The 21,355-nt window shown below is 44.8% G+C and overlaps 1 protein-coding gene and 1 long non-coding RNA gene across 4 annotated transcripts in view; one reads left to right on the top strand and one right to left on the bottom strand.

Moving 5' to 3' along the window:
* LOC142578852 (uncharacterized) overlaps positions 1-1,056 on the top strand; it is a 38,953-nt gene extending 37,897 nt beyond the window's left edge. The window contains exon 3 of the long non-coding RNA XR_012827327.1: positions 948-1,056. This is a non-coding gene — a long non-coding RNA (uncharacterized LOC142578852). The remainder of the gene's footprint in view (positions 1-947) is intronic.
* Positions 1-21,355, bottom strand: part of LOC142578851 (uncharacterized) — a 215,706-nt gene that overhangs the window by 85,927 nt on the left and 108,424 nt on the right. For all 3 annotated transcript variants that reach the window (XM_075688485.1, XM_075688486.1, XM_075688487.1), the window contains 8 exons: positions 15,705-15,813; positions 14,220-14,433; positions 9,863-10,264; positions 8,179-8,549; positions 5,698-5,736; positions 5,205-5,294; positions 4,003-4,033; positions 1,991-2,036 (listed from right to left, as the gene is read on the bottom strand). In XM_075688485.1, the coding sequence (XP_075544600.1) occupies positions 1,991-2,036; positions 4,003-4,033; positions 5,205-5,294; positions 5,698-5,736; positions 8,179-8,549; positions 9,863-10,264; positions 14,220-14,433; positions 15,705-15,813 (1,302 nt within the window). The remainder of the gene's footprint in view (positions 1-1,990; positions 2,037-4,002; positions 4,034-5,204; positions 5,295-5,697; positions 5,737-8,178; positions 8,550-9,862; positions 10,265-14,219; positions 14,434-15,704; positions 15,814-21,355) is intronic.

Below are 21,355 nucleotides of genomic sequence, written 5' to 3'. Positions count from 1 at the left end.
CTGACTAATTACTTATTTTGTTAAGAGCTTACTTCATCAAACCCAGTCTGTGTTTCTTTATCACTCTTCATCTAGACTAGAAGCTGTCACTTCAGTACCTCTTCAAGGGTCAGTTCTGGGACTATTATTCTTAACTTTGATTAATGACACAAGAACTAACTTGAAATGTAACATGACACTTCTCACATGTCCATCTCTTCACACCAACATCATTGTAATTGACAGAGCTTGCATTATTATCCTAAAAACAACGAAAGCAGCATGCATAACATTTCTTTTACAGCTTCACGCCTACCAGTACTTTAATATACAGTCACATTTTCTAGCTTATGTTTCCTCCTGCCCTCCCAATTTGTCATAAGTGCTAAAATGCTTGCTGGCTTCTTTTCTTTTTCTTGGGGGGGGGGGGGGAGGGCAGCCATGCATGAATGTGACGGACCGAAAATTTTGTGTATGCTTGACAATGCTCATTTGTTGAGCCGTTGCTACCTCCTCAAGCAGTGACCATATCAACATGTTGAAAATGGATCTTTTCCACCCTGTCATTGTGGCGGAGGCTTGTCTTGTCCTGTTAGAGTGCTATTACTCAATTTAATGGTTGGCTCTGTCCTGGTCTGTGAACACTTGGTCTGTGAGTGTTGCAGTTCCAGAGAAGCACTTGAGCACCTTATATTGGAGTGTCCTGCTTTCTTTGTGCAGTGCACATCGCTACTAAGGGATTAAAGTCTAATTTGGCTGCGGTGTATGATTGTCGACGCTGGTCTGTATACAAGTGGTTGTGTTTAGATATATATGAGACCAGGCTCGTCGCGCCCTTGGTCACTTTCCTACAAGGTAGTGGATTGGGTTCCGATTTGTAGAGTATCCCTCTCTTACCGAGATGTGAAACCTTTTCTTTTTTAATTTCTAACGCAAAACTTTTTTGCCTCTTCCTTTGACTCTTCCAGTGCTGGTGATGCTGTCTCGCACACCACATCGGGGCTTGGTCACAGCATGCATTATCTAAAGGAGCGCAAGGAGGAGGAAAAGCGACACAGTTCTTTGGGGCCTATTGCACATTACCCACAAGAACTCCCTGGCCTTCACAATGCCCTCCAGACTGGTGCAAATATACGTGAGGCCTGCAAAAGCATCACAGAAGATGCAGTGCTTGTCTTCGTTATCAATGAGCAACAGTCCAAAAAGGAAGTAGGAAGATTGCTAAAGAGGAGGCAGAGAATGGGTAGACCTGCTTGCTCGACCCATTCAGCCATTCTTCACTCAAGGAAGCTTGCACGCACAAGAGAAGCGCAGAAAATGGGAAAGGTGATGCCGGAAAGCCTGACTCATTTGCAGTCTCTTCAATAAAGCAATGGCTACAACTAGATATGGCAATGCTTGCAGAAAAGCTGTAGAAACGTAAATTGAAGGTATGGTATAGTATGCTTCTGATATTTTTGAGAAATATACATTGTGCGAGTTCATCCACGCTGACAAGTGATTTAGGGCATGCAGATGCAAAACCGCATTATAGCACGGAAGTGTCAAAAAGAATTTTACGTAATAGGCTTCGAAATTGAGTTTAGTTTAGGTCCAGACAAAGTGTAATAAATGAAACCACAAGAATATGTGAAGGCCCAAGCACAAGCATCAGACAAATCCATGTACTACCCATCATTCCCATAGTGGCTGAACGATCACAGCGCCAGAGTTCCCGCTAGTAATTGTAGGAAACTCTACGAGGCCATGGAAAGCGAAGGGATATGAGAAATATATACACATAAACATACATTTTTCAGAAGCCTGGTCATAAAAGAAGAGTAGCATTTTTCAACAAATGTTGGCATAGTATACTACATAATACACTTCATGTCTCCTGTGCTTTCCTTGGCTTTCTGTGATTGATCCGTGTCATGCAGTGCTTCTAAATTTGTCAGATTTCTTCTTATGAAAAATGAAAAATTGCATGGAATACATGGGAGCAGGCAAAATAAATGCAGGGAAAACTTACGGAGGGCTGGCCACTTTCCTAGGGTCAAGCAGATGCTTTGAGTCACCTGAAGATAAGAAAATCAGTAACCATTCAATTGATGCTCAATGGGTAACATAGAAGCAGCCGCAAATGCAAATCTTGCGAAGACACGCTTTTCTGTGATGCATTTGTTGTAGCCGCCTAAATCGTAACACTGCCACTGAAAACTGACAAAAACGACAATGGCTGATAACTGAAGCATACTTAAACAGACTTCAGCACTTGTACTCGTTAAAAGGTACTTAAATATAGCATTAGTATAGATAACTTGCTTATTATGACAGCCCAACGCATGAAGATAAAGACAAGAAATTTCATTTTGAAACAAATTCGCACACCAACAGATATCTGCCCATGATTTGTCTGTTAAATGAGAACCTGCAGAGAACTAAGAAAAATCATTGCAATCTTAAAAAGAAAGCTCATGCCATTTCAGAAACCCTGGCAAATACTGTCCTGTCAAGTGTACTGTATCATGTGCCTCTTCTTGCCATATCACACAGGAAGGAAGCAGTATGTCTTAATAACAAACTGATCTGTATCTGAAAGTTCTTAAAGGGGCCCTGTTCTATCTAATCGTAGAATAGCCCTACTATCAAAGGATGTGACCTCACAAACCTCAGGCAGCAACCTTTTTTTTGAATCCTAAAACTACAAGTGGAGTTATTGCACCAATACTTGGCTTTCTCCATCTCTTCGTCTCCACTAGCACGCTGGAAGCTACACTGTGGAGAAGCCAGGAGTGCAAAAGGCCCAACCGAAAATTTCAGTGTGACAGTGGCAAAAAGGCTCGACGTGGCACTCCGTGGTCGCCGCAGTAGGCTACGCTACGCAACACACCACTGTCATCTTGGAGGCCGTGCGCAGCTGCGGCAGCTACATGCAGTGCAAAGATTAAATTATTTTCCTGTCTTTTTGAGCTCATAGACATATATATTCTCCATTTATTTAACTCAAAATGATCAATTATCTATTACTGAGGATGCTATCACGATCATGAAATCAAACAATAGCATTGGTGGGCCAGCTGCTTTCGGTGGACAGCAATGCGGAAGCAAGAAAATGTGGGTTTTTGCAGTTTCTGACATAAGATTGTAAATTCCTTGCTGCATGCAGCGCAATAATATTTGGCTCACTTGTTCGAGGCAGCCTCTATGACAAGACGCAATGTTTTTTTATTAGTATGTTCAAAATGTGTTTTTGGGGCTCCTTTAGGCTGCCCTGTTGCCTACGTGTGCTGCCATAGCACAGGGCACCAGCTGAGCTCTGGCCAGCTGCAGTTGCTCAATGTGCAAAGCGTACAAGCATATATTCGTGGCTCTGCAATTGAAACTTGACTGAGGCAGCCATAAGTACAACCTAAAACTTAATTTCCACAAGGAGGATGTCATATCTGTGTGATTATGGCAGGTAACGGCATTCTTCACAAACCATAATTTCTGAGTGGCTCTGATAAGCACTATAAATTATTTATTTATTTATTTATTTATTTATACTGCAATCCCCACCGGGATTTTAGCAGGGTGGGTTACAATACATGAGAGAAAATACAACATAATGGCTAACAAAATATATGTACATGCCTAGGTCACAGTCAACAAAGAACACAAAACAATTTAAGCAAAACATTTATCAAATGTGCAAATGAAACAGAGGAACACTCAACGCATATATCATATAGACAGTCACTATAAAATAATTATGTTTCAGCCATCAAGAAGGGATGCGAAAGCTGACAAAGAGTCTGCTTGAACGATACAGCTGCTGAGGTTATTCCAGCAGCTGTATAATAATAAAAGAAAATTGCTACCAGAAGTAGCAGCAGTCTCTGCATTTCAACGGAGCCAAGTACTTATTATGATATTACTGCTTATTAGAAAATGTGAGGGAAATGCGATTGTATACATGTGCATCTTACTGCCGCAAATGTTGAATAGCCAAGTATCAACTGCCAAACAGAGCCCAACACAACTGGAAAATGTGTAACTTACCACTTTCATCTAGGTGATTAGGCACTGGGTCCTGAAAGTAATTAGAGTCAGACATCAGGTGCGCGCTAGCCACCTCATTCTGCTTTTGGCTCGTGTAAGCAATAGCCAGAAATGTGTCGACATGTACTGTCCATCAAGTGTGTGCACATTCATATGGTGAATAAAGTGAGAAAGCATACACTTCAATGAGACGTTTTCCACACTTGCTAGACGCAGCATTACAGTTCTGATAGTACAGGAGGCACCCAAACAAATTCACTCGACCTCTTGGGAGATGCGGTTACAGTGTCAGAGTTGTAAAGAAATCTGACGTTGAAACAAAGTACATACAGATGTTCATTTCCCTTCTGCCTGCTAAGCCTATAAAGGACAGCTAATGATGAACACTGCTAATTCAGTAACTCTACTATTTAATTTTATCTGAATGATGTTTATGTTAACAGAGCACAAAAGATGTAATGAGTTAAAGGTAGAAGAACTGATAACACTCCTCGAATTGCAATTAGGCTACTCTTACAGGGAATGAAGGCAGGTTGAAACAGAAAGCGCGAAAAAGCACAAAAAAAAATAAAACAAGCAACAACACCTTGAACTTTCCATACCAACTTATCCCAACACATTCAGACGTACGTCCACCAAAGTGTGACAGAGAAGACATATAGGCGCAAGGTATGTGTGCAGAATGTTTACAGTGGACAAGATGACTGAAGCGCCGCACACGCAAGCGTCATCCTCATCACTCTGCTGAGCACCGCATTTATCCATGTAACGATTGCTCCACAACAACATAATTAAACACAGTCTGTTCAAGGCCAGATAGCCACAGAGTCAATAAAGAATGACTCTATTTAATTTTAAGTAAGCAAAAAATAAACATGCCAATATACATCTACCCCTTCTGCACAGTAGTCGCCAATGTGAATCGCAGCGCAATGTACGCAGACATCATCAATGCCAGAGCTTGGGCAAGAAATTCGAAAAGGGAAGTCCAGCCATTTTCCCCAATTAGCAAAAAAACATTTTCTAGTACACAAAATTCTTTCCCTCCACATAAAAACGCAAGAAAAGCTTTCAAATATATAGCAACTTAATATTTAATTATAATGCCCTTTTGACCACATTAAGAATGCTTTTGCCAGGCTCCTGGTAAGTATTACAAAGCTCTGGTTTATCAACAAGAGGAGGTTTGCAAGCCAGTATACCTGCACTGGCGATGTAGGAAAAGAAGGCCGGCATTCTTCCTTTCGTGGGGTTTCAATGGCTGTCAACACCGGTGGAACTTTTTTCATCTCCTGGATAAAGAAATCAGGAGCAGCAAGGTTGCAAATACAAATTTACAATGTTACTAGCAGAAACTAAAGACAAAGGGGGTGGGAGGGTCACCTAGAAAGGTATTTGTAACACTTGTAACAAACTGTTAAAGATAAAAATTGCCTTCAATAGTGTACCTCCAGGCACGTGAGATTTGAAACGATTTAATGGAAATAGTTGATAGCAAAGCTGCGATGCCCTTTCTATGTTTTATCCTACAAAACTTTGGCCAGAAGGTAAGCGTGGCAAGAATTACTACCAGTGGCCACCGTTTATAAGAAAACATGTCCACCACAGCAAGGAAAATCCGATATCGCTGACCTTAATGCACTGGTGCTGTGGCGCTATTGACAGTAGTAATGAAATCAAACACAGGTTACTGACCTTAAGGATGCTTTCCAGTTCCGGAAGTGTGCTGCCGGTCTGAAAGACATGAAAACAGAATTCTGGAACACATGGATAAAGACAAGATAAATGTTTATGAATGGAACATTTTTCTGCCTTGATAACTGAGGGACAAAATCCGAATGTGTTCCGTAGTTCTCAAATCAGTGCATCAATGAGGACAGAAAAGTTTCGATCTATACATTGAGCGATATTTCAAAAGCATTATTTTAATGTAGAAAAAAAAAAAGCTTTCATAAATCATATGCCTGGCCAGCATTCAATGCAATGTCAATCTTAATCTCAGCACAGAAGCTTACGCCTAAGTGTGTTATCTTGTAATAAATAGTCATTCAAGACTGTATAACCATTTGCAACTACGATGCAACACAGAATGCAAAAGTCAATTCCAATGAGACTGCTTTTGCTTTTTCTTGACATGCCATCACGGCCCTCCATAGAACGAAACGTCGAAGCACCAACAGAGCACTAGCATCAGCGGCAGACGTTTATCCTTTCAGTGCCTCCTAAGCCTGAAAAATAAGATGCTCAAGTACAAGCCACTCAAACCAATTTCAGTTGGCCAAAACAAATTTCCCACTGCGGCTCCCGATGCACACTTCCCTAACACTTGGCCATCCAAGCCTCTGAACAAGCCAAAGAAAACCAAAGACGACGAAAAAGAAAAGAGAAAAAACAAAATTAAATGACTAACCCCAAATCTGATTCCCAGCAGACCATGCAAGAAGAGAAACCAACGCAAAGAGCAACTCCTGCTTTCTTTTCTTTTTCTTCTCTTCTTTTTGGAAAGGCGGGTGAGAGTGAGTGGCGGGTGGGGGTGGGGGGTAGTGGCAAGCAGCACACTAGATGGCAAGAACATAACACTGCCACAACCAGCACTAGCTCAAAGCAAACACTGCCAGATGAAAGGGGGGGGGGGGGGGGAGACCAGGCCACAATAAATATCTAAAGGTTATCAGGCTGTCCAATCCTTCTGCCCCTCCTGGCAGCACAGTGCAAGCAACAATAATGAAAGAAAACGGCAAAAGAGCAGACGAAAATGAGAGAGGCAGAGGAAAGGAGGCACGCAGATGAGAGAGGCAGGGTGTCGTCGTTCCCGTGGCAACGCTCCCCAGCCGCAGCCAAACCAATCAATGAAGACCCCATTTCCTTGAGGAGCATTGCTATCGGTAAGCCTTCTTTCTGACAGAATGTCTTCCAGATGACATGGCTCAGCTTACACCCTATTTGCAGCTCAACAAATGCAGAGATGGCCAGTGTAGTTGGAGTGTGTAGGGTGGGTGTAGCCTTCTCAATTCAACATAGCAGTATAGGTGCCAATAAAACAAGCCTTCTTGACAATTCACTTTTAAAACAATTTGCAGAAACCAGAAACGATGATTGTCAATGTGTGTAAATAATCAAATGCCTCAAGAAAGGTATGCGCTTTATTAAAGGAATGGTGCATTTGATGGCGTATATTTGTTGCAGTGAAGATATTTACGTAGTGTTGTCTTGGGTAATTCCGTAGAGAATAGACCCATTAACCAGCACATCTGTAGCTGTAGTATAGGTAGATGGCATGTGCACCTTAAAGGGCCTTAACATCAAGCATTCAGCAACGAAAACGCCATGCAACTCAATTGCCTAGACTATTTTTAAAGGATGCAAAAATGATTAAAAGGGTTTGTTTTGAAATTTTTGCATGCTTATTGGGAATGATACACCTGGCCACCTTGCCAACAAGGCCCATTTGTGCTATTAATAGCTGCGTTCAAGCAACTAAATACATGACAAGAGCGTTGCATCTGGGACTAAACTGATGCTATAAGAAGCAAAAGATTACATACTACTCTATGCATATTGTTCCTGCACGCACGTTACCTGTATGTATTTAATCTTTCCACAGTGACTTACGGCTCTCAATCAGCAATCCATCACTTCATCCTTTTCACTTACATTAGTGATAATGACCAGACATCTAACTGTTACAAGTGTCTCAGTGTCAGCATTTACTGAAGTTCATGACATACTGTACTACTACATACATGACATACTACATAACGTGCTTCTATTGTGTACTACTACTAAAAAAAAATCACACGTACGAAGGAAGTAGCGAGAAAAGAAATATAATTGCTACGTAACCAAACAGGCATTAAAGCAACAAGGTATCATTAACAAAAAAAAAATTCAAGTGCAGTTTACAGGGTAGAGATTCAGGGAACTTGGAAATGCAAAACAGACAAATGCACAAAAACACCACATGAAATATTATGTAAATAGAAAAAAGAATTTTTGAGATGCTTCTTTTCTTATGTTACAGTTGCAACAAGGGGCTTTTGCATAGCCTGTTCTTCCCTTCAGCTTGCTCTGTGAATGCTGCCTCTATTTTAGGTTTCTTTATTGGCCCCAAAAATAGTCAAATCAGGATCAAGCTTTGAGAGTATACTAGAGTGGGTACTTCGAAAAAAGGTTTACCCCGCTATCTGAAGAGGGTGCTGATATTTGCAGCCGAGGCAGAGGCCGCTTGGGTTTGGAGTCAGCTGCAGAGCTTCGTGGCAATGAAGACGACTTGGTGCTACCTGTCGCAGGGCCATTGCTCTCTGTGCGCACAGTGAGTGACGATGAAGAATTTGTAGATGATTGGTGTTGTGCTGAGGCTGAACTGTTTCCATTGTTCACGTCCTTGGAGGGTGCACGCATGGCAGGCGGCCTAACGACAAGGCCATTGGGGGGACCCTGGCTCGACGGTGCTGAGGATGGGTTCGTGGTGGAGGCTGAACTTGAAGCCGAACTTGAAGCTGGCAAGGAGTTCGCCTTAGGATTTGATGCTGCATCCTCTAGCCGTCCTGTAAACAGGAGCAGTTTAAATAACTCACTAAAAAACTGTAGAGCAAAGATTAATGCAGTCTAGCGCACTTTCTTTTGCTACAATACTTCCTGTACTGTGAGATGTAACATATTAGTGTGAACAAAGGCGACTAACAAGGCTCAATGAGGCAACTTAAGAGAGAAGATGCTACCTAAAATTTATTTCAAGAGACATAAAGTGCCACCTGATATTACAAATTTAATGAAGCTTTCTAATTACAGGGCAACAGGCTTGTTGCACATTCACTAATATTGCTCATTGGAGTTCATTAAAGCTTATAGAACAAAGCACATACAGACCTACATCGTTGGCAAGTTCACAAAGGCTGAACATACAGCTAGTCTGGCAAAAGGTTGGCATAAAATCAGACAAAAATCACATGAATGGATCTACATAGTTACAAAGTTATTTTAGTAGCAATTAGTTATGCTTCACATTTAGCACATTTGCACTATTAAAACGTGCAGAGTTGCACTGAAAGCTTGAACAGTCAACTAGAGTTCATTCAAGCTTCTAAGGACCTCAGAAGATAGACGTCATCAAAAGCCCATAACTTCTGGGAGAGAAAGTGTTTTCAATTAGCAACTACTATTCCATATTAGCGCTGCCTAGTGGTGGTTTGTCAGCAGTGAATCCAAGCCATGCAACAGGCCCAAAAACATTTTCGTTAAAGGACTTTGGATCTGTACCTTTGCACTGAAACCTTGAAAAGTACTGCATGCCAAATTTCTGTCCAGTTTTTCTACTTCAATACTTCTTTAAAGTTTGGCTGTTTTTTCAGAAAGCACTCGTAAGGGAAAGAACTAATACGTAGCATATGGGGCAAATATGTGGTTAGGAAAATTTATATCTGTGGGTCCAAGGGCATACCAAGAGAGTTCTTTATGTCTATGCAACTGTACAAGAGGATCTCTTCACATAACACCTGTTTATCGGCAAAACAATCTCATCTCGTTCTCTGTAGCACTTTGTGTCAGAAGATTGCATTCTGGAACACTGCAGTTGCACGCTGCCTGTCTAACTGGTGGTGGTGACATCAGCAAGATTGCAGCCATGACAAAATTCAGTGCAGTGAGGGACAGAAGAATCTTGCGCATGCAAACAAGACACGTCCTGCTTAAATGGGACATCTGGTCGCTTTAATTACAGTTCTCACATCAGCTCATGCACTCCTGCACTTGGGAAGAGTTGCAATTAGATGTTCCATGCTCCTCTAGAGTGTCGGGTATCAGTGTACCAATCACTGCCCTACCTGGTAAAACTAACAAAAGAAAGTTGAGTGTCGCTCACCTTGCTCATGAGAGCCGCCCCTTGATTGGTGGTGGTGGTGGTGGTGGTGGCCGGAGCCCTGCGGTGGCTGGGACAAGTGCCTGCTATTCTTGCCTGCCGCTGAGGACGACGAGGAAGACGAGGACTTGTACTGGCCATTCATCAGTGGCGGAGGCTGGTGCGGCTGCTGCTTCTTGTGGTGATGGTGAGAGTGGTGGTGAGAGTGGTGACTGCTGCCATGGTGCGAGCGGTGGCTTGAGCTGCTGTGGTGAGAGGAACCCTGCTGTTGAGTGCTAATGCTGGACTGGCTAGCAGGATGCGCGCTGCCACCACCACTGCCGCTGCTGCCACTATTACTATGGTGCTGCTGCTTAGCCACCAAGCTGCTGCTATTGCTGCTGCTACTTCTTGTTCCTCCAGGATCTGCACACAGATAGACGAAGGCCACCGCCCCTACTTTACAACACAGACAGCCAAGACTTTACAAGGCACTGATGACTCCTGCTTCCCCCCCCTCACTCATACTTTGAGCTTTCAATCAGATGGTGGCTGGCACAATGTTGATGCATTCTCAACGTGCATGTTCAGGCACCTGCTGATTTCAATATATAGGAACATGACAAAAAAAGAGGGGCAGGCTTTGTACAGGCATTCCACAATAACCTCAACCCACTCTGCTTTGCAATGTATCTAGAACCCTGGAGAAAAAAGCAAAGCAATTTACCAAGGAATGTTTTTGCTCTTCAAGAAACCACGCTTGCTGTACAAAGGCCAATTATACCTGCTGATCACCATGCGGACAGTCCACTGTGCAATGGTGTACAAAATAGCTAAATGACCCCTAAACTAAGTTAACTAAGCAATCATATATATTAAATATATCATTGCACACAGCCCCAATTGTATTCCCTGACATTTTGTTGTTCAAACAAAATGAACCAATTATGAAAAGAAAGCATACATACACATTTCCTGTTTGCTAAATGAGCTGCATGAAGAGAACTTTATGGTACTTGCTACCTTAATTCCTGCATAAAATGTACTGCCATCAGATATCGTCCTGCATGTAGCTACCTGTAACTACCTATCTTATTTATCTTATCACTAATTAAAATGCTAATTCCAGCACTAAATAAAATATTGTTTTTGCATATTATACACCATCATTAGGCATGTTACCTGTGCTGATCTGTAAGTATGTGCACACACTTGCATAACCACTGATGTAATTAGTGCACTACTGCATCTGCTCTACAGCCATAGGGTGCTGGGACCTCTGTTCAGCTGTCTCCCCAGCTTGTTATCCTAACCCGTCCTCCTATCAAGAGAAATCTACTTGAATTCAACCCCGATCCCATATGCAACATGTCAAGCTCTGTACTTGTCCCAAAGAAACTATTGGCTCTCCTCAACACAAATGACTGAATCACTAAGTGCAACAACAATAATTGTGGGTAAGGTGGTCAGAACATTGTCCCTGAAGGACTGTTTAAACTTGTGGCACAGCACCCCAGTTGTTAAACAGTAGCAACTGTGCTTTCTTATTACATGAACAAAAGATAGTGAAGAAATGGGCACACACAAGTGGAACACTCGAATTGTCAGTTGCTAGTTTCACTGTGGAGCAATGTAAAAACAAAATTAATGTATCATGCAAGTGACCACGATACCTTACAGCACAATGTTTTGACAATGCAGGTTGTAGGCACAAGGCATATCATAATATATTGTGAATGTCCACGCCTAAAATTGATAGATATTTGCAAGAAACAGAGAAACGGGCACTTATTCAGTCACACATCCAAAAGGCACATGAAGTAGTACCTTATGATGTGGATGTTCGCTACGACTGCAAATTAAGTTCCCCATAGTGGCTGTTTGCTGCACACTAGACATTCATGCCATTCACAAAGTGAAAAAAAAAAAAAAACCCTTGCTATTGAAAGTGCTACAAAACATGCCAAAATAATTAAAGGTAGCATGTAACTTGTTTGCCCTTCTCTTCCCTGCTTACATGATCGAATGAATCCTCAAAGTCTAAAAAGATAGATTGGAAGGGCATGTTGGTCAAATGGCGCTCTAGGGAGCTCGACGTGCCATTTGTCAAATATGACATGTGCGCCTATGTCCGGAGCAGTGCACTGAGTATGTCAGAAAACAATGCTGAAATTAGCTTAAACGTAAGAAATGCATGCTTACTCAATCATGGATATTTTGTCATTAATTTTATGGTACTCTTAAATCCCCACACGGCGACTTCAGGATTTTCTTTAGGAGAACACTTCTTAAAACAAAAATGCACTGTTCTCACGTCACATACAAGCATAATCTTTTTACGTATGAACATCAGACAGTAGAGCAGAAAAACAAATGTTTCTTTTCATATACTAAGATACACTGGGTCAAATAATGTTACAGAAGAGAGCTGCTTGAATGACTTCTTCAAATGACATGTGTAGGCTCACGGTCACTTATGAATAGCTTGCAAATAAGAATGGCAATACAAGGACTGCAACAATTTTGGTGCACACACACAACCAAGTTTGTCTGCAGAACAGATGCACACAAATATATTCCATCAAATGTGCCTGTCTCACTTACATTATTGTCTGTAAAACAAAAATGTAACCGTTTCCTTTTTTGTTTGACTTCATTTGAAGAAAAAAAAAAAGATTTGATTTGAATGTTTTTCATCTCCACTTGTTACATTATTTTCACTTACCTTGGACATGTTAATACGTAAAAACAACTGGGAATGTGGAATATGAATAAAAACTGATAAGTGACACACATGAATTTGATAGAGCATATATATTTGTGAGCAGGTAATCTGTGAGCAAACTCAGTTCAATATGTGTGCTTGTATCGCTGCATTTCTAGTCTTGCCATTCTTATTTTCACACTATCCATAGGCAACTCCTTCAATATGCAAACATGTTAACAAGTCTAGATTAGGGCTGCACAACTCGACACAAGCGAATTGGAGAGCCACGATGGCAATACTCCAGTGGAAAATGATGCGCCCCTTACTTCTGGAAACGCTCTGTTTGGTGTCATTTGTCACTGTACTGAGCGTTCTTTTTCACATTGAACCCGGTTATAACGAACACGCTTATGCACTAAAAACAGTTTGATATATCAGGTAGCTTGATATGACCAATGTCGTTGTCAGGTATGCAAATTTGTTATCTCCAGAGAAAAAAAAGGAGCCCGAGATCAAGGAATCATTTAAAACAGAACTGCACATAGTAGGCAGTAATTGTTTTTTTCGTGTGACTTGAACCGTTTCTCAGTGCCACAGAGAAATCGAATTTTCGATGTGGTAGACTGCGGATATGTGCTCTAGTCAGTCCACCTCGCTCAATGTTGGCACAACGCTGGCACACAACATCCCCAGAAGGTATTTCGTGAAGTGTTGGGCAAAACCCCAATGTCTCAAGCAGATGTGCAGAGTTTAATATGCTCAACCTCCAACTCGTCCTAAGGGAGTTATTTTACATGAGTGTCCGTCACTAACTATAAAACATTCAACATACAGGATAATTCACTTGATCTGGTTTCGTCATACATCCTGCTGAAAAGTTCCTGGCATGTTCTGAAGATTTCTTCATGCGCATGAATGTTTGAAAAACATCTGATGCTATAAAATTTTTAAAATGATGCCAGTTCCATCAAAGTTTTTAAATATTACAAGGATAAAAAACAATGTGGCTTCCATTATAAGAATGGACAAGAAGTGACTGCATCTGTTTCTTAATAAGTACTGATATGCGTTGGGCTAGCATCATGTGCTTACCATGTTTTGTCCACATTATTGCGAGCTCATTAAAATGTATCAATGGATAGCAGCATGTTAAGTGCATCAACTAAGCAGGAACCTTTGAACAATGTGAGTGGCACCAGTACACCAACATTGTTAAGCAAAATTACACCTTCTGGGTTGTATTTTGCCACACAACAATAATCGTCATCTGTTTTGACCACATTTCCTTTCTTTAACGCTGCGAGCCTGATACTTCCAAGTGACGAAAGGCATGTGTGTTATCACATGCCTCTCTCACAGTCACTCACAGTCATCACAGTCACTCTTAATGTTTTAAAATTTCAACCTTCTGGCACAAAAACATGACAATCTTCTTGAAAACAAGCACCCTAACTTCAGCAACCTTGCGTAATTTTACACTACCTAGAAAAACTTAACTACATAATTACATGCAGCTGAATCTCTGGTCCCCTGCGTGCACCTTCAGTCTAATGCTGTAAGAATGTCTAAAAGGAATTAAAAAACAGGCTTCTGCTTCAATTCATGCGGTTCACTTCTGCAGTGTGCCAACCTCCCTCAAATGGCGGTGCATGGAAAACGGCAAGCAACACCCACCGGTGGCATTGCCATTCCACGTGGAGGCCGTGCTGCTGCTGCCATTGACGGGGTTGCTAACGGCAGGTGGCGCCCGAGCCTGCGCGGCCGCATTGGTGCGCGAGATGCCTATCAGGTGGTTGGGATCATGCGAGAGGAGTCGCTGCACCTGGTTGAAGTCCCCCAAGGTGTTCTTGATCCGTCTGGACAGCTCATCTTCCTGGCCCGGATCCACCTGCAAACAGGCAAGCAAGACGAGCCATCAAGTTATGCATTAATGCTCACAGACCTCTTGCTTTTCCTTGCATGAGGCTAACATTCTCAAGTTCCAGCCTTTCCTGAGAAGCCAACAACAAATACTCTTCTGCGATTAGAGATCTACCATGAAAAGTTTTGGCTCTCATAAAAGATAGACTTATGGTACTAGTCCTGCCATGATATCGCTTACAGCATTTTAAAAGCCTGCTAAAATGAGCAGCAAGTCATTCTACACATAAAATGAAGCATGAAGAGACGGACAGTCAATAAACTAGGCAAATCTATGAACGCTTATTGCACTTGTCACCATTACCGTCACAAAGTTCTTGTCTGCAGGATATTACAAAAAATAAGAAACAAAGTGTGCTCCATTACATTCTCTCTTTACCACCTGCTTGCCTGTGTGCGATCAACTACGGCTGCCACATGTGTCACCAGGCTCTTTCGTTATTAATGTATACCATATCTTCCTGTGCAACTGTATCTATGGTGGAACGAACTGCAAGGCCAGAAAGCAACATAGCTGTTCAATGTACAGGAAGAGGTCACAAGGCGCAATATTGTACAGGAACCTCTTCCCCCAGTTAATGCAGAAATTACAAGCAGAAGCAACTCAGATGTCATCCAGGTAACAAATGGCACATACACATAAGTTGTGCCACAGACGATGACAAGTGAGAAAGGTGGGGCAGAGAGGTGATAAGTGTCACAGTCAGAGGAAAAGTCAACAAAAGTTCGGTACATTTTAAAACCTCCTGTGTGCAAGCAAATCACCAATTTTGCAAGTGAAGTGGGAAAAGGCCCAGTTATTGAACCTGATCAGTCATACCAATTAAAAAACTGAATTCTCCAACACAAACAACATATTTTTTCTGTAGTAGCTTGTGACAACTTCAAGCAGTAAAAGCAACAAAGAATACTTTGTATCTACAATATAATGCCTGCACTGTTTCTTATTAATAAGAAAGAAATTCCTTGCCAGGCCTCCTATAAAAAAAAAGCTTCCTTCAGACTAGCCCATCTCACAGAAGAATCCATGCAAAAAATAGCGAGTTCAGACTAGCAAGGCTCATTCAAAATGATTAGGGAAAGGCTACATGGGTACATTAACCATTGAAAATCCATTATAGGGTTATAAATCTCACCCAGTGGGTCGACAATTTATACACATGTTGATCAGTCTGCAAAATGTCCACAACAGTAAGCCCTGATTACACTTAATACCTGGACGCCACGAACGTCACATACCTTGATGGGGGCCCTGAAGATGGGATGTCCTCCCGACTCTCCTCCGCCCACACCCGCGCGAATTGCGCGGGCCTGCCGCTCCCGCTCTCGAAGGGCATCACGCTCCACGCTGCGCAAAAGGAAAGAAAGCAGCACTGTTAGAGAACACTCGAGATATTCACGATAATCTGAACCTGAACCTTATTGTCCCCTCCCTCAACTATACCCTCCCTCCTCAACACCGAGACAGTTCTGAACAAATGGGCAGTAAACAGTATATATCTTACAAAAACTTGCATCAACGAACAGGATTAGTCCGGTCATAAAATTTTACCATCACAACACGCGTGAATAGCACGGGACATAGCGTTGAAAGCATTGAGGCAACTCGCAAGTTCAATTTGCTTGGTTACTCCTACGACAAGCTCTGTCGCAAAGTACCTTTGCCGCAGAATACTCGACATACTGTACCGCCGCACACTCAGTAATAATATAATATTTGGGGTTTAACGTGCCAAAACCACTTTCTGATTATGAGGCACGCCGTAGTGGAGGACTCCGGAAATTTTGACCACCTGGGGTTCTTTAACGTGCACCTAAATCTAAGCACACGGGTGTGCACACTCAGTAGGTTAACTGAACAGCTTGCTGCTAAGTTTGAAAAACATGGCTCTTTTTTGGGAACATTCGCGTAAACATACGAGTCAGAAAATAATTTCACTGCCTACTAATAAAGTGCAATTCCTGAAAGAGCTAAGAAAAAAAAAGCGCTACGGCTGATAATCATATCTGTCTTCTTCAATCCTTATAGTACGCATTGTTTTTCAAGACTGCATACATGCCGACGCAACCCTCCATGCAACATCTTGTTGAAGCTTACACTACATATGCAAGTGCAGAGAACAGTGGAAACGTGTACAACGGACTATAATGGTCCACCTCACAGCTTTAATAACAGTGCGCTCACGTGGATGCAAAACCCCTTTCAATCGGCGCGCGCGGGACGCAACACAAACGCGCCGTTACCCCCTCGGGCGATAAAAAACCTCTATCTTCGCCGGACGCTCCCGTTTCCGAGCGCCAAAAGCACACATCAGCTGCAGCAGGTGGCGTAGACGGCAGTGCATAAGCGCTATCCGTGCCAGCTTATCTGGCGCAACACCAGATAAGCTGTCGTGCGGGAAGCCAGCGCGCTTTAAACCGACCACGAGACCGCCTCCACCTAACTGGCCAGCAGAACACACCAGGACGATTCGACACTGTTCATTGGATATGAGTGACAAGTGCAAACTCTGAGCATGGCTGAGAGAAATACTGGGAAGCCATAACACAGCGCCACGGCAAAGTCACAGAGGCCGCGACGCCGTGGAATAAAGCCTCTGGGAAAGAACTAAAGTAGCACCATTTGTGTCGGTGTGCAGAGAACTCCTCTCTCGTGCGTTTTGTAGATTGTAAATCAAGTTAGTAGAAGTGCGACGCCCGTCGAGCAAGGCCCTCGGCCGGGGAGACGGGCTCGTGCAATTGTCCCGCTAGGGAACAGCAGGACGGTGCGGTTCGGAGCGGTGCAGTGGTAGACTTTCGAGAGAAATAAAAATGCGAAAAGGCAACGTTGAGTATGACGATGGAATATATGTAGACGCAAGTGGTGGGATTTTTGTCGTGTTTGAAAGCGTAAAAATATGCGGTATTCTCAATAAGTCAAATTACACTGATACTCGCACTGTGTTTAGAAGCATGACATAAAGCCCCTAAAGAAGAATCTTTTTTTTGGGGGGGGGGGGGGGGGGCTTTAAACTCGCAAGTTTGTGCCGATGGTGCGGTTACCCCTTGTCCGCTATTTTAGGCGTACGACGTGTCAATGTGTGAAGTGAGGTGTAGAAGCTTTCAGTCAGCTAAACGTTTATACTGGCAAAAACCGTCCCCGTAAGCAAGCAGGGCCGCTCGCGCAGACGCATTAAGCAATGGCGCTCCTGACTGTGCCACTGCACTGGAAATGGACATCAGGGCTCGGCGACAATGAGAAATCGCATGGTTTCAAACACGAAGAACTGCGCTTTTTGAAGGTCGAGCAAGCGGCATCTTTAATGTCCGCTCGCGACACAGCACGCGCGCCGATGCAACGACAGCGAGGCCCTGGGACGCCGAAGACGCAGCTCCCGCACATAGCGAGCGCGCGCCAGTCGAGCCCAGCCGTGCTGGTGGCAAGGTGAGAGCAGGAGCCAACGTTTCGACAAGTGGACTTGTCTTCTTCAAGGCGACATATATCGCTCGTGGCTCTCGCCGTCCGTAGCTTCCTTGTGGCCACTACAGAGGGGCTGCTGCAGCTCCTAGGAGAGGAGGCAGAGGCGAAGGGGTGCACTTGGCGCTACTTTTTTTTTTTCAGAGGTTTTACTGTGGAATAGAGTGCCTCGATGTCCTTCTCGCCCGCCGCTCCGTTAAGGGTGGAGACAACCATGGCGTCTACTACGGCGCTGGGCACACGAATGGCGGACACACGCGAGCGCCGGCAACGCATCCCTACGGCATCCTCCGAAGGCGTCTACTACGGCGAACGCCATTCGCGTGCCTAACGCCGCAGTAAACGCCGCGGTTGTCTCCACTCTGTACGGAGCGGCGGGCGAGGAGGAAATCGAGGCAGCCTACCGTGGAAGTCCCGAGAGAACGCTCTTCGCGCTGACGTCAGACCTCTGCACCACACTTGCCACGGGAAGTACACAGCGCACCGAAGTCGAGCTCTAGGAAAGCTCTCCTATATGGTGGCAGCAGCAGCAGCAGTTGCCTATTCGCCGTTGCGACATTGACCAGAAAAAATCTGGGCGTCGATCATGGCACTGCGTGGCTCTGAAAGGTCGAGATTTGTGCGGGTTGGGCTGTACGCCTGCGTTAAAGTAAACGCGGTGGCGACCGTTGTGGGAGGTCGCATTCATCATAACCTCATCACACGAGTGTCAGCTTTTACTGGGTTTCGTTACTCGCAAATATGTCGAGCTTAAGTCAGGTCACGTTATTTCCGGTTCCGTCTCGCCGCCGTATTCCACGCATTACAATGAGCTACCAGATGTGCTGTTATATAGAAATAGAAAATCGATTAGTCCAGCTTTTTTTTTTTTTATGCTGAGCGGTAGCACTTAATTCTGGAGGATTGAGTAGCTTGGATCTATCCACAGCAGGGTAAGACCGGCGACTGCTATGTGTGCGTGAAGCGATGCACGAGCGTCGAGAAACTTCTCGGTGTGTTTCAATTGCTCGCTTACGGCGCAAGCGGCGCGGAGGAAGGACAACAACGCAGCGACGGCGCGACAACGTCACACAGCCGATGACGCCAGAGCTTCACGCGGCGCGTGCCACGCGTGCGCCACTTCCGTCGCGCCTTCCGCCGCTGTTGCTCGCGACGTGGAGAAAAACACCCGGCGCGGCGGGGGTGCCCAGCGTACGCTGCAAAACAGCCCGGGCGCCAGCCGCGGCAACGGGCTTGATATATCCCGGTGATGTGCCCATACTGGATGCGCTAGGCGGGTAGCAGCATCATTCACGAAATGCCGATCTACGCGAACTACCTCCGCTACAACTGGCTCCATAAAGGTCACCTCCGGGATGGGACTTCGAGTATCTCGCAACAATTAATGCATTCTGACTCGACCGCAGTTCGCGGAATCCAGCACAACCAAGTTTAATTGCGCTACCGCTCCAGTGCGACTCTCAATACCGGCCTTAGACGAAAATATGGCCTCCCACCTTCCGATCTCATCAGGTGCTTTTAATTCGCTCCTGTAGGCAACGCGCGAACGCTTTCAAACGATACACGTCGACTGCGACACCCCAGAAAATTGCGAGTCCGCAATTCCATCTCTTCGCGCGCTTTCGCCGACGTCAGCAGTGGCGGTCGCCGTTGGCGAGCCGAAAAGCGCGGCCGGTTATCACAATATCGCCTCGACAAGCGAAACTACGCAGTGGGCGTCAGAATGCTGCGAGAAAAGGTCGGCGCGGATATTCACTTCGGCGGACACAGCCGCAAAAAAGAAAATGAAAAAGAAAAGGCATGCGCGGCGACGGCCAGCTAGACGGCGCTGTGTTTTTCACACGGGTGAACGAATGAATACCGACTCGTTGCGCGCGCGCACGAATGCCTTCTGAACAACATTTTGTTTATCTGCTACGAAGGAGCCCCTTGTTTGAAGCGCGAAGTCGACCACGGTACATAGCACGTTCCTTAATTTCTTTTTTTCGTTTGTAATGCCGTCGACACGTTACCCAAACATCGAGAAACAGGCTGCAACCTTAATGCGTTAACGACGGCGTACCAGTGACATCCGATGATCCCTCCCTGCTAATCACCCGGCGTCGAAGGACGGCTGGAAACGGTTTCCGCGAGCAGAAAGCGGACCCCTTTGGGGCCGCAATTGAGGAGCGAACCTCCACGAAGCATCCAGAAAAACGTTAACGTTCGAGCTGCAAGGTAATGACTATGAAAGTGGCCCCCAAACAGGCAGAAAAGGACTGGCGTCTTTTGCGGTGTATTTAGAAAGAAAGACCATGGCCATTTTCCGCTACCTTTCTCACATCTCCGCTTTTATCGGCTATGTCAACGAGCAGCAAACATTAGAAGAAAAATAAATAAAAGAGCGAGACAGTTGCCACGGCCACTTTCCTCCACATGCCACTCATCCTAGCCGAAGCGGCGGTTGTCGCTGGGAAAAATACAGGAGCCCGATGATTACACGTTCGTTCTCCGCTCGCAAAAGCGCGCGCACCAGCGAAGGAAACAACGCCGGCCGCCCACCCTTTCCCTCACGAGCCCAGTGCTAGCATAACTCGTTCGGGAACAGCCGGAAAACAAAAGACGCAACAGGCGCAGCACGCGGCGCCGCAGCTCGGCCTCCTCATCGGTCAAGTCTCGAACAAGATGTCTACCGCGGCGCCTTCCGGGCCCTACAAGGACGCCCTTTCACGGCGGCGACAGAACGCTCCCGTCTTCCCGTCCCGTCAGGCCGCCGCCGCCAACAGTCACGGCGACCGGCGCCGGGGTGGATTCGTATATTTGGAAGCGGGCGGCTGTGACAGGCTGCGCGCACCACAAATTCACGCTAGTTGAGGTAGCCACGGAGTTGGGCTCACTCCAGGGGAGGCCGCGTCGGCGTCGCCGACGGTGCATATACATGCGCGTCCGGTGAACAACAACGCGTGGGCGACAGGGACACCCGGTGGTGGCGTGCGTAACCGCAGGCGAATGCGCTGAATGGGCAGTGTACACAAGAAAGAACAAAGCGCCTATATTTTACGGACCACAATCTAGTAGCCCAAACACCACGCCGGAGCACAGGAATCCAACTACACGGACGTGCGAATGCATGAGATAAAGAAATAAGAGAAACACAAAACACACCGATGGGTCATCATCATCATCATCATCATCATCTGCAGCAGCCTGTTTTATGTCCACTGCAAGGACGAAGGGCTCTCCCTGCGATCTCCAATTACCCCTGTCGTGCGCCAACCGATTACACTCATGTTCCCTTGCCCGGCTATTCATCATTATCTTTGTCTTCTGCATATAATCTCCGCCCCCCCCAACCCCACTCTTACACTCTCTCTGCTAAGGTCCTCGATGATTTGTTGTAACTCGTCTGCATTGTTGCTGAATAGAACAATGCCATCGGCAAACCGAAGGTTGC

Source organism: Dermacentor variabilis, chromosome 4 (genome assembly GCF_050947875.1).
Source record: "Dermacentor variabilis isolate Ectoservices chromosome 4, ASM5094787v1, whole genome shotgun sequence".
NCBI lineage: Eukaryota > Metazoa > Arthropoda > Arachnida > Ixodida > Ixodidae > Dermacentor > Dermacentor variabilis.
Note: the sequence above shows the minus strand (reverse complement) of the source record. Positions and strands in the feature narration are given on the sequence as shown.